The sequence below is a fragment of the Theobroma umbraticum genome, unplaced genomic scaffold (assembly GCF_002168275.2).
Source record: "Theobroma umbraticum cultivar Fairchild unplaced genomic scaffold, ASM216827v3 scaffold_44.0, whole genome shotgun sequence".
Lineage (NCBI taxonomy): Eukaryota > Viridiplantae > Streptophyta > Magnoliopsida > Malvales > Malvaceae > Theobroma > Theobroma umbraticum.
Genome location: NW_018397255.1, coordinates 10,223,339 through 10,235,323, shown reverse-complemented (window position 1 = coordinate 10,235,323; position 11,985 = coordinate 10,223,339). Strand labels below are relative to the sequence as shown.

At 36.6% G+C, this 11,985-nt stretch overlaps 2 protein-coding genes and 1 pseudogene across 4 annotated transcripts in view; all 3 read left to right on the top strand.

Moving 5' to 3' along the window:
- The first annotated feature begins 806 nt into the window (after positions 1 to 806).
- Positions 807 to 1,700, top strand: LOC149527645 (uncharacterized; annotated as a pseudogene).
- Positions 1,701 to 4,081: 2,381 nt separating this feature from the next.
- Positions 4,082 to 9,639, top strand: HSP89.1 (HEAT SHOCK PROTEIN 89.1). The gene is made up of 20 exons (XM_021445507.1): positions 4,082 to 4,349; positions 4,680 to 4,874; positions 4,962 to 5,035; positions 5,389 to 5,514; positions 5,594 to 5,687; positions 5,770 to 5,853; positions 5,945 to 6,088; positions 6,177 to 6,290; positions 6,376 to 6,435; positions 6,529 to 6,603; positions 6,688 to 6,792; positions 7,021 to 7,161; positions 7,259 to 7,351; positions 7,462 to 7,539; positions 7,731 to 7,985; positions 8,079 to 8,181; positions 8,355 to 8,529; positions 8,612 to 8,717; positions 8,795 to 8,884; positions 9,148 to 9,639. Exons 1-20 carry the CDS (start codon positions 4,239 to 4,241, stop codon positions 9,313 to 9,315), a joined length of 2,391 nt encoding a protein of 796 aa, XP_021301182.1. The 5' UTR covers positions 4,082 to 4,238; the 3' UTR covers positions 9,316 to 9,639.
- Positions 9,640 to 11,496: 1,857 nt separating this feature from the next.
- LOC110409417 (OBERON-like protein) overlaps positions 11,497 to 11,985 on the top strand; it is a 4,348-nt gene continuing 3,859 nt past the window's right edge. For all 3 annotated transcript variants that reach the window (XM_021418754.2, XM_021418753.2, XM_021418755.2), the window contains exon 1: positions 11,497 to 11,673. The gene's annotated coding sequence lies outside the window, so the exon portion shown is untranslated. The remainder of the gene's footprint in view (positions 11,674 to 11,985) is intronic.

The window sequence follows — 11,985 nt, the reverse complement described above, 5'->3', positions numbered from 1 at the left end:
CAATCCGGAGGCACTTCATACAGTGGGACCCACTATTTTTCCACATCCCTGACGACTGGGGTCGCATTCCCCCTCATCTCTCAATGGCAGCAAGTGGTGGCATCAGCCTTAGCTGTTTAGGGAGCAGAAAGAGCATTCCCACATACCTAAATACTCAGGAGTATGTCAGGCTCAACCTTTTGGTAAAGACATTTTTGGATCTCCTTGTAGCATAGGAGTTAAACCAAACCCCTTGGAAGTGGGCATCCATCATCCATTTATGGAATTTTCAGATTCCGAAAGGTAGAATTAAAAGTATCAGTGTTGGACTGTGCAACAGCGTTTTTTCTGTCTGTATCAGTAAGTGTCACGGTTAGTCTAATTCAGTTTATGTATTGCTGGGGCCTCTCTTCTTTGTTCACAGTTCAGCTTAGGATCATATAGGTACAGAAAGAAAGAAAGAGGTCATGCTGGTGGGTTTCCTTTCTCTTTCCTCCATAAGCATTTCGGGTGTCCGATCAGAAACATCAAACTCCAAAAATTATTCCTTCTGATTCTCTGTCTTTTTCCATGCACCCAAGGCCAGAGCCTTTAAAATAATAATAATAATCTTCGTTAGTGAGTTGAAAACTGATAAAAGAAATGATATTGCATCCAAACGTGCCAGGGAACGCACCATCTTCTCCGAAGCTAATTTGGATTTTAAAGACAAGCTAAACACTGCATCACCTAACCATTTATTCCCCACAAGGCTTCCTTCCAAATGCTACTCCCCAATTTCATTTGGACTCTCTCTCTCACACTTATCCTCCCTTAAAAAAGTCCTTTTGCCTACACATCCACCAACCCAGCCCTGTCTAGCCTAGCCTCAATACCCTTCCTCTTGGATTTTGCTGCACAGCAGTTGATTCTCCTTTATATTACATCACCCAGAATCATTTGGGATAGCTACAAAAAAGTATACATTAATGTTGAATAGGAAAAAACTATCTTCTATAAGTACCTCCATATGACCCTCGATGCACCAACCGTTTTGACAAACACATCAAGCCATTCCCACAAAGCAGAAGGCTTTTCCCATAATGGGTAGGCAAAGTGGTGATCCTACCATGGTTAGTTCATCAATTGCCCTTTTGCAAGAGAGGTTTAGACAGCTGCAGAAGGTTAGAGAAAAGAGAGAGGAGAAAGAGCTTCTGAAGCTATTCTCTGAATCCGAACGCCTCAGCCCTACCATGCGCTATGAACCTAACAGACTGTCCTTCCAACCTGAGGTGATTCTACCTTACAGGCAACCCCCTCAGGATTCACTCTCTCTTGGACTTAACCCGCAAAGCAGGCAAACCGATTTCAGGGCTATGGGAATCCCAGCATCACCAAGCTTATGGCCTAACAGTGCAGCAACTTCAAGCAGATCTAAAAATTTGAGAATTCTGATGTTGATACTTCTCTCATCTGTAGAGGAATCTTACTTCCTATGTCCTTCATAGTTCCTTGTTAACCTACTTTTCTTTCCTACCCTTTTTGTGGTCTGTAAGAATGGAAGAGTAATATAACTATATCTTTGCTGATAATATACATTGCCGGGTGCATCTTCAGATTGTTCATGCAATCAGAAAGACTGCATTCTGCCGTCTCTTAAGTCTTGTAATTTCTTTCATTTTTCCCTGGCATGTATAGATTCTGATTAGATCTCCTATTCCATAACTATATATGCCGACAAAATTTAGCCATCTTTTTCTTCTGTCATTCTTTGAACATCAACAGTTAACTGATGCTCAATCTAGGAGCAGCTAGCTGGCGTCAAAACTGCTACCTACCAGTTAATATGGAAGATCTCAATCCATAGCTTTGCGTAATAGGCTTATTCACTCTGTGCTGCTGTTCCAATGCAAAAACAACAGAGGAAGAGAAATTTAATTACTGAAAGTGCATTGAAGGAACAGAAGTTGATAACATATACACTATAACTCAGCTTTCAATTACTATGTGTGTGTAAAAATGGAAGCCAAACTTTAATAGCAAAATCATCATTAGAAAGTAGGTAAACCACCTGATTGAGAGAGATGTGCAAAGATTTAGAGGCAGGAAGCATGATAAGAGCCAACTTCTTTTTTGGGTCCTTTGGTTAGAGGTCAATAAAGGAAGGCAGGGTAGGGTAGGGTGGGGTGTTGGGGGGGTGCGTATATTTCTTTTCATAGGAAGATGTTTGGCTGTACTATGATGTCGAGCTTGCTTGTCGTTTAGTGGTATTGTTAACTTGGTGGGCTAAGTTGGGTTTCACTTTAGAGTTGTGTGTTTTTTGCTGCTTGTAAAGTTGCATGATGCGGTGGGTTCTGACTTTTAATCAGATGCCGGCGATCTTCTTTGTTGCTCGTTTCTTATTTTTCTTGTTTGACTGTTGTTCTACATTGGAACTTAATATGACTCTTTTACGCATACTTTTGTGGTGTAAAAATAAAGTTGTTTTGTCGCTGAAACTTCCATGGAAGCATTGACCTGCCTCTTCCCTTTTGTATCTTTGCAAGTGTTTGTTTCTTCCGATTGATAATAAAGAGAAGAGATTGTGATTTTTGTTAGACGCCTAACTCTCTCAGCCACACATAGATTAGATATACACCTGCTCCTGCTCTGACCAATTATTATTCCTAGGTGTGAAATGAAATGTATGAAGAAAGTGATATTTCTGTTTCCTTTACATCTTTCCCTCCCTGCCAATGATTCCGCCATCTCTTTGCTACAATTTTTGTAGCAGACACTTCCACAGTGCTGGGTTCAAGGTAGAGATAACAGAACCTCTAGAATCAATTGTTGGGTGTTAACAAGATTTATGGATCCAAACCTCTGATCTGACGACTAATAGAATTGGGCATGGATTAGGTGCTTGCTAGACCAATAAAATCAGTGATGTCTAACCTATTCATTCATGTTCCAACCACATGGACCAACTTGTTTGGACCTCTCCCAACTCAACAGGAAACATGATGTCAAAATTTATCATTCAATCAAAAGGATAGATTTATATATATATATATATATATATATATATATATTTATGTCAACTGCTAAGCCTTTGTCGTAAGTTAACAATAATGAGGGGTTGGAATTTTACTTTGGAAAGTTGATTGGAATTTATGTAATGCCAATCAAACCATGCTTCAAGTAGAGAGGATATGTTGGAGTATTTTACCTAATAGAGGATCAATTTATTACTACCGGTTGTAGTTGAAACAAGGTAGTAAGAAAGATTAAGGTAGGAAGTTAGCTGTTGTCATATATATATATATATATATATATATGTGGTCTCTCAGTGATAAGAACCAGTAGAAAGAGATTGCATTGTATGTTGTCTCTCAAGATATAACAAGTTCAATCACCCATTGTATTGTACCAATAGAGACTGAGGCACCAGCCAGGTCGCTCTCTTGTCACCATGCATACGCGTCCTCTAGGTGATATAACAACTGCTGCAAAGAGCACGCCATCTCCAATAAGCTCACTCGCCCATTAACCTGCACAAGTTACAATTAAAAGCTCTACAAGGAATTAATAGGTTAAAAAAAATCACTGCAAAATATAACCTTATAATCTTACCACCTTTAATTATTTCTTCAAGTGTGAAAGCTTACCCAAGGTTTAATGCAATAATATATGCTTATTTCTTTTTTTTTTCTTAATTTTTGATTCATTGAATCGTTGAAATCTCTTCAATATATTTGCTTAACAAAATAATTACTAAAATTAATTTATAATAAAAAAAATAAGGCCATAAAATGCTACTTAATGGTTTCATTAAAGACAAAAAATAAAAATAAAAAAAAAGTAGAGAATTCTGTTTTTGTTGGGTACTATGGTGAATTCTTTCTGAAGGTTGTGGCATGGTTTGCAGCCCACATCGTCATGGGCTCTCTCCTGTTTGCTCCAGAGCCTGATAAATGGACTTGGGCCACTCCATTGTCCTGACAGAAAAATTCTTAGGAAAGAAGTTGATGACGTGGCATCACTTGAGCCGTTAGGATTTGTTACACAGCCCCCAGCCTACACCTAATGTACCAAATCTCCACCTTCACGTATCTGGAAGACGAAAATGAGCGAAAAAAAAAAAGTTTTTAAGTTGTCTCCAGAAGCTTCCCAAAACCCATTTCTCCGAGCGAAACCCTACTAAAACCCTCAACGTCTCCCCTTCTCCCCCACCCAACTCACTGAGTCATCTTCCTCAACTCACCAGAAACTTGCTCGCTCGTTTTCTCTGACTCCGAATCATGCACCGCCTCTCCAGGCGCTCTGTCTCCGCCGCCCTCCGCGCCCCCGCCACTCATTACCGAAACGCTGCGGCGGCTCCAATCTCCTCCTCCACTCCCGTCTATGATTCGGTACTCTTTGTCATTTTTCTCCAGTATTAAATCTTCATTTGGATAGGAAACAAACTGTTCCTTTGATTGAAATGAATGAAATGCCTTTTTTTTAATGAAAAAAACGTTTTTCGTTTCTTTTTGTGAGTGATGATTGATTGGAACTAACAGAAAAGTTCCATTTCCAATTTATATTCTTTTTTATTATCTACATTTTCTTTTTTGATAACAATTAATAAAAGGGATTTCTGAAATTATGTTCATTTCTGTAATTTTCTGGATGGGTATTTCATTTTAATATGAACTATGTTTTGTTATATTTTTTTAAATGTTTTATTGGACTATGACCAGGCAGTGGGGAGTGATAACAACACCAGGTGGTACTCTGCAATAACTGGAGGGACGTGTGACACGGCCAGATACTCAACTCAACTGAACTTGAAAAGTGGTTTGTTTTTGGGCAGCCGATATGAGTCAACTGCAGCAGCATCTGATTCCGCAAATCAGCCTACACCTCCAGCTGAGAAATATGAGTATCAAGCCGAGGTATGTTGTGTCAGGGACTTCTATAAATTCTTATTCAGAGTTTTGATGGGTTTTTAGTGATGCTACTGTTTCATACATGGCTGGCAGGTTAGTCGTCTCATGGATCTTATTGTCAACAGCTTGTACAGCAATAAGGAGGTGTTTCTTCGGGAGCTTATCAGGCATGTTCTGGGAAGCCATTTGTCCATTCTTGGATATATTAAATTACCATGGTTTTTATAGTAACAATCAGCAACTCAAATATATGACATTTTTTGAGTAAGACCATGAAGGAACAGATTGACATTTGATTCTAAAGATTAGAATTAGATTAGTATTCTGTGTTATCTGTAGTAGATAGGCCAATTTGTGCATTTTTTTAGTCTTTTAACAATCTTTCCTTCCAATAACTCTTAGTTAATAAAGAGTTGTTTCTTCAATAATTGAACTTTAAGCAAAAAATCAAGTTCTATCAATATGATGCTTGATATCCTCAAATCTAATTCTTTTTGAAATTGTGAATTTGTTTACACAGCAATGCAAGCGATGCCTTAGACAAGCTACGGTATCTAAGTGTTACAGAGCCTCTGCTTTTAAAGGATGCTGTTGATCTTAACATCCGTATCCAAACAGACAAAGATAATGGGATAATAACTATTACGTAAGTTTATGAGCTTTAAGGAGCTTTGGTTGGTGATTTGATTTTAGCAATGCTTGTAATACTACTTTGTTTTCTACAGTGACTCTGGCATTGGTATGACTCGGCAAGAACTTGTAGATTGCCTGGGAACTATTGCACAGAGTGGAACTGCAAAGTTCTTAAAAGCCGTGAAGGTCTAATAAATAACTTAACATTTTATCTCCTGATTTTAGTTTTAATTGTTAATGGGCTTCAAGGAAATGTTTCATTTTGCAGGAAAGCAAGGATGCTGGTACCGATAACAATTTGATTGGTCAGTTTGGTGTTGGCTTTTATTCAGCATTTCTTGTTTCTGATAAGGTATATTGTTAACTTATTATACTTGTCATCGTAGATGTGAGTTCAGAAGTTCTCCTGTGCCAGTTGCTAATGTAGTTCATTGTATTTGTAGGTTGTTGTCTCAACAAAGAGTCCAAAATCTGATAAGCAATATGTATGGGAAGGAGAGGCAAATGCTAGCTCTTATACCATTCGGGAGGAGACAGACCCAGAGAGTCTCATTCCTAGAGGAACACGTCTTACATTGTATCTTAAGGTCTCTTAAGTAACAAACAATAGCTTAGTATCTTTATCCATCATAAATCTTGAACTTAGTTTGTTTCTTGTTCTATGTGTGCTTTCAGCGTGATGACAAAGGTTTTGCACATCCAGAACGGATTGAAAAGCTTGTGAAGAACTATTCACAGTTTGTTTCGTTCCCAATTTATACTTGGCAGGAGAAGGGAATCACTAAAGAGGTGCTGTCAATATTTGCATTTTTCTTGATGACGTCAATCAACTAGTCTTTGGGATAACTAATTTGTTATGTTTGGCTTTTCACAGGTTGAAGTTGATGAGGACCCAGTTGAAGCCAAAAAGGATGGTCAAGATGAGAATACTGAGGTGGTTACCTTGTTTAATTATACTTTTCTGTGTCATCATCTATCGGCTGGTTTGTAGCATGCATGTGATTGTTTTGTGACTTCGATGTAACAGAAGAAGAAGAAAACTAAAAAAGTTGTTGAGAGGTTTTGGGATTGGGAGCTTACAAATGAGACTCAACCAATTTGGGTAAGTTGTAGAATTGGTTAATTTATGTGTTTGCACCTATAAAATGTTTCATATATTTCATTATCGTTAAATTCATTTTTGCAGCTTCGCAAACCTAAGGAGGTGACAACGGAAGAATACAACGACTTCTACAAGAAAACTTTTAATGAATACTCGGATCCACTAGCATCATCACACTTCACAACTGAGGTAGTAACGGGGATTATCATTTAGTAGGAAGCTATTTGCATCTACTATGAAAACTTTCTGCAATAAATTTTGGATAGCAATTGCCTGGAGTCAAGAAATTTGACTACGGCTTTACTATCCGTTGAAGCTAATGTTGCTGAAAAGATGTACAATTGAAATAGGGCACTTGCATCACTCATCTAAAACATTTCTTATTTCACTTTGTAAGTTTAAACATTGCTTTTGCAGGGTGAGGTGGAGTTTCGTTCTGTACTTTATGTTCCAGCTGTTGCTCCGATGGGAAAGGATGACATAATCAATTCCAAGACAAAGAATATAAGACTTTATGTTAAGAGGGTCTTCATTTCAGATGATTTTGATGGAGAATTGGTAATCAAATGTCTTTCCTTGATATGCATGAGAGGAATGTACTTGTTTGAAATGAAATCTGACTTGTGTATGCTTTTTTGTGTTCTCTGTTCAATAGTTCCCTCGATATCTAAGCTTTGTGAAGGGTGTTGTAGACTCAAATGACCTTCCGCTCAATGTTTCACGTGAGATTCTTCAAGAAAGTCGCATTGTACGTCTTGATAGTGCTTTCTTTTTTTTTTTTCCAAAAGTCTTGTTAGATATTGAAACAACTTGTTTTGTCAAAATTCTTCTAGCTATAACCTTTTGCCGCTTTTGAAGGTACGAATCATGAGGAAACGTTTGGTCCGAAAAGCTTTTGACATGATTCTGGGAATATCCATGAGTGAAAATAGAGGAGTATGCCTGATAAACTTTTCTTCTCTCTTCATCTCTGCCTTGTTTCTCTGATTTATTTCTTATGTGACTGAGACTTAAACCATAGCATGGCTTATTGTGGAATTTAATATTTCATTTTGTGAGCAAATATGAATGAAGCAGCATCTTATGCCATTATGTTTTTGTATGCTTAACATCTGCTTGCATTGTAGGATTATGAGACATTTTGGGAGAATTTTGGAAAACATTTGAAATTGGGATGCATAGAAGATCGTGAAAATCACAAGCGTCTCGCTCCGTTGCTTAGGTTCTTCTCTTCCCAAAGTGAGGATGAGATGATTAGCGTAGATGAGTATGTTGAGAACATGAAACCTGAGCAGAAGGATATTTATTATATTGCTGCTGACAGTGTGACTAGTGCTCGGAATGCACCTTTTCTGGAAAGACTTCTTGAGAAGGATCTTGAAGTACACCTCTTTCTTTAAAATAATAAAAAATCTATATTGACTATTTTCTTGTGCTTCATTTTAAATGAAGATTTTTGGGTGCTATCTTCCTAGGTCCTCTATTTGGTTGATCCCATTGATGAGGTTGCCATTCAAAATCTTAAATCATACAAGGAGAAGAATTTTGTTGACATTAGCAAGGAAGACTTGGATTTAGGTTAGTGTGTGAATCTTCTTGATCTCATGAAGTTTTACATTTTAGCATTGGGTGTTCACTAAAGCTTTCAGTCATCCTTATACAAGATTACTTCTGTGAATGACTTGTTAGGACATTGATTCTCATAATAGTGGTTACATTTTCCCTATATGTTAATGGTTTGATTTCTATAGGTGATAAGAATGAGGAAAAAGAGAAAGTGGTCAAAGAAGAATTTGGCCAAACTTGTGATTGGATTAAGAAACGGTTGGGTGAAAAAGTTGCCAGTGTTCAAATCTCAAACCGTCTGAGTTCATCACCCTGTGTTTTGGTATCTGGGAAGTTTGGTTGGTCTGCCAACATGGAAAGGTGAATATTATCTTATTTAAGTTGCTGTTGTGATTAAGAATTTTCTTTAGCATTAGTTAACATGGAACTGGTTCTTTTGTAGACTAATGAAGGCACAAACAGTTGGTGATACATCTACTTTGGACTTCATGAAGGGGAGAAAGGTGTTTGAAATCAATCCTGAGCACCCAATTATTAGAGACTTGAATGTACGGTGACGGAACAATAAACTTAATCTTACCCCATGCATTATCTTTTTGATTTTAACTTCTTGCACCATTTGCAGGCTGCATATAAGAGTAATCCAGATGATGAAGATGCCTTGAGAGCTATAGATCTTTTACATGATGCAGCACTTGTTTCTAGTGGATATACGGTGTGTTTTGTCACTTTTTCTATAGTTTTCTCTGAGTTGCATAGTATGTTGCACTAATTTAGAATATAGCTGTTTCTTTACAACATACAAATTTTAGGATAGTTTATTCTATGGGCTGAAGACACCTTGCCTTAGAGCTTTGTAGATGCCAAAGATTTGAAAGTTTCAGTTATTGACTGTTGTAAACAATGTCTCTTGTCTTGTGAATGTGTTGGTAGTCCACAAATGTATTATATGCCTAACTTTGATATGTGATTGTGCAGCCTGACAATCCTGCGCAACTTGGTGGTAAGATATATGAGATGATGGGAATGGCTCTTTCAGGCAAATGGTCAACACCTGAAGTCCAGCATTCAGGATTGCAACCTCCCCATGCAGAGACATTGGAAGCTGAGGTGGTTGAGCCTGTTCAAGCTGGTGGTCAGAAATGAAAAGTGCATGGTTTTGTTTTTCCTTGCTCCTTCTATATGCATATATCAATATATTCAGTAAAGTTTGCCAGGGCTTCCTTACTAAGTTTTGATGTAGTGCCTAAGGTTTTTTCTTCTTTTTTTTTTTTCTTTGTTGTTGGCACAATCTAGTGCTAAGTTAAGTGAATACTTGGTTCATAAGTTGCATTGAGAGTTTGAGTAGATCTGACTTGGACGAAAATGTGAACCTTTACGCTCTCTTGCCCATTCTATAGCCGCTTAGCCATAGGTTGCTGTTTCATGATTTATGCAAGAAACTAAATGAGAAATAGATTAACTGGCGTCCTTTCTTCTTTCTTTTTAGTTTGCTTCCCCTTTTTTTTTTTTTTTTGCAAAAAGGGAATATTCAGCAGATCAAGTGGTCCGAGCCTAGTGATTGCTTTATCAAAGCAAATAATTCTTCTGACCAGTGAAGAAGCCCGGTTGCCTTGTAACCAAATGAAATCTAGAGTGCCAAAAAGGTGTGGTTTAGCTGAAGAATCTCGGCTGAGCTGGAGTGTAACCCATTGGCTAAAATTGATATAACCCGTTTTCAAACTCCTCCACCAAGTCCACTTCAACCACGAGACTAGACATACGCTGGAAAAACTAGACCTCCTCGGTATGCCAAGGACTTCTGTTCCAAAGGATTTGCCTGAGCTTGACAATGTCTCCATCTGTAGAGCTGTTTCTTGTTTCAGCGATGTTAGAGATATCTAGTTATGAGTTAGAAACAGGTGGAGCAGGCAGGGCATTACCAAATGATGCGCCTGCATTCTTGTCATGATTTCCACAATCAATCTGTAATTTTGATGTATTGCGCTTGGTCCAAATAGCCCATACACCCCAGATATATATTGAACATGCACTCACACTAAATTAAGTTTATTACTTCTTTCTTTCTTTCTTTCTTCCCTTTATCCATCAACTTACTAACTGTAAAATATTTTGCCTCCAATTCCATTATTCGAGGATATATTGGTCCCTTAGTAAATCCAAATGTTTATACATCATTTCTTATGAAATCTTTCAATTATTTTGACAAAATTCAAATGAATTTTTATTCTCTTATTTGAGTTTCCGATGTACTAGGCTTATTGTCATCTGGACAACCTTGTTGCTCACAGGCCACAGTTATATATTTATAGCTCCCTGCTGACGTGGAATCATTTATAGAGAAGCAAAGGAGTTCTGGGGTTGTGGTTAGGGCATGCAACTTTGTCTGCAAGCCACACGTTGATCACTTTAGGAATGTGACCCAAAACTGTTTACAAGTCAGCTCAGCCAGTTTTTGGGGGACTACGTGCCTACCTGTTGTAAACATTCTTGATTAAGTACATTGAAGCACTGACCATATCCAAATTCTTTTTGGTATTCCCAAAAGAGAAAAAACCATAGTTATATACACGCAAAGCATGTAGTAAATAATAGTTCATTTTTAAAAAAAAAATTATATTTTTATTTTAAATTAAATAAATTTTATAATTAATAGTTGATTAATAATTATTAATTAAAATATTTTTTATCATTTAATATTAAGTGGTATTTAAGTGAAATTTTAATATTTTATAATTGATAGTGATATGATGTGCTTATATGATATAATGATATAATCACGTGATATTTTTTATTTTTTACTTCAATATCACGTGAGTATAAAGTAACAAGTAACGTTTGAATTAACATCACATAATCGACTGTTAGTTAAAAAAATTTGTTTGATCCAAGATATAAGTGAAAGAGATTTAATTAAAAGTGAAAAAATAATAAAAATTTTAAAAAAAATTAAAATAATTTAAAAGTTTTTTAAAAGTAAAAAGAATTAGAGAACAATTAAACACATGACAGGGATAGTTTATCTACACTATAATATTTATTTGATTATAACTTCATGGTTCTAGCTCATGCATCAATGAACTCTTAACTCGCACTACAATTTTATTAATTAATAACAATATTAACAAAAAAATATTGACGGATATAGATAATTACTACATTATTCTTTCTAAATTTGATGAGAAAATAAATACATTAAATAGACATAATTGCACAAGCTGTATCTTAGTTATTTTATTTTTAATTTCATATTGACCCATTCAATTCATCTTCTAAAAGAACTTTTATTTCATTATTAAAGTTGGCCCCCAAAACTTCTGAAAACTACATCTTTATCCCACGTCGGCATCACCGTCGCATATTCAGGAAACAAACGTGAACCTTTGGATCAAAAAAGGCTATAAATCGAATGTCCCCATTTTCTTGAGCGACTCTCCGACTCTGGTCAATCTCTCCTTCTCCAGTCTCCGCCGATCGGACTCTACGACTCGAACCTCGTTAAAGGTATAACCTTTCCTTCAATTCTACTCTTTTAATTTTAGGGTTTTGTTTCATGATTTTAGTTTCATTTGAGTTTCGAGTTTGTTTGATTAGTGAAATGCGCTGGGTTTTAGTTTTTGGTTTCTCGATTAGGTAAACATTTCCTAGTTGGTTGAATTTGGAATTGGGTTTTTTGCTAGGTTTTGACTTAGATTAGGGTTTTGACGCATCGATATCACATAGTTGACTGTACGGGATCAGAAGAATTCATGTTTGAAACGGATTAGTTTAGGATTTTTTGGGGTTATTTTGTATGATGAGCCTTTCCTTTTTTTT

Coding starts and splice junctions, on each gene's coding strand:
- HSP89.1 (XM_021445507.1), top strand. CDS start 4,239: ATGCACCGCCTCTCCAGGCGCTCTGTCTCCGCCGCCCTCCGCGCCCCC. Junction 4,350..4,679: donor CCACTCCCGTCTATGATTCG/GTACTCTTTGTC, acceptor GACTATGACCAG/GCAGTGGGGAGTGATAACAA. Junction 6,291..6,375: donor AGAAGGGAATCACTAAAGAG/GTGCTGTCAATA, acceptor GGCTTTTCACAG/GTTGAAGTTGATGAGGACCC.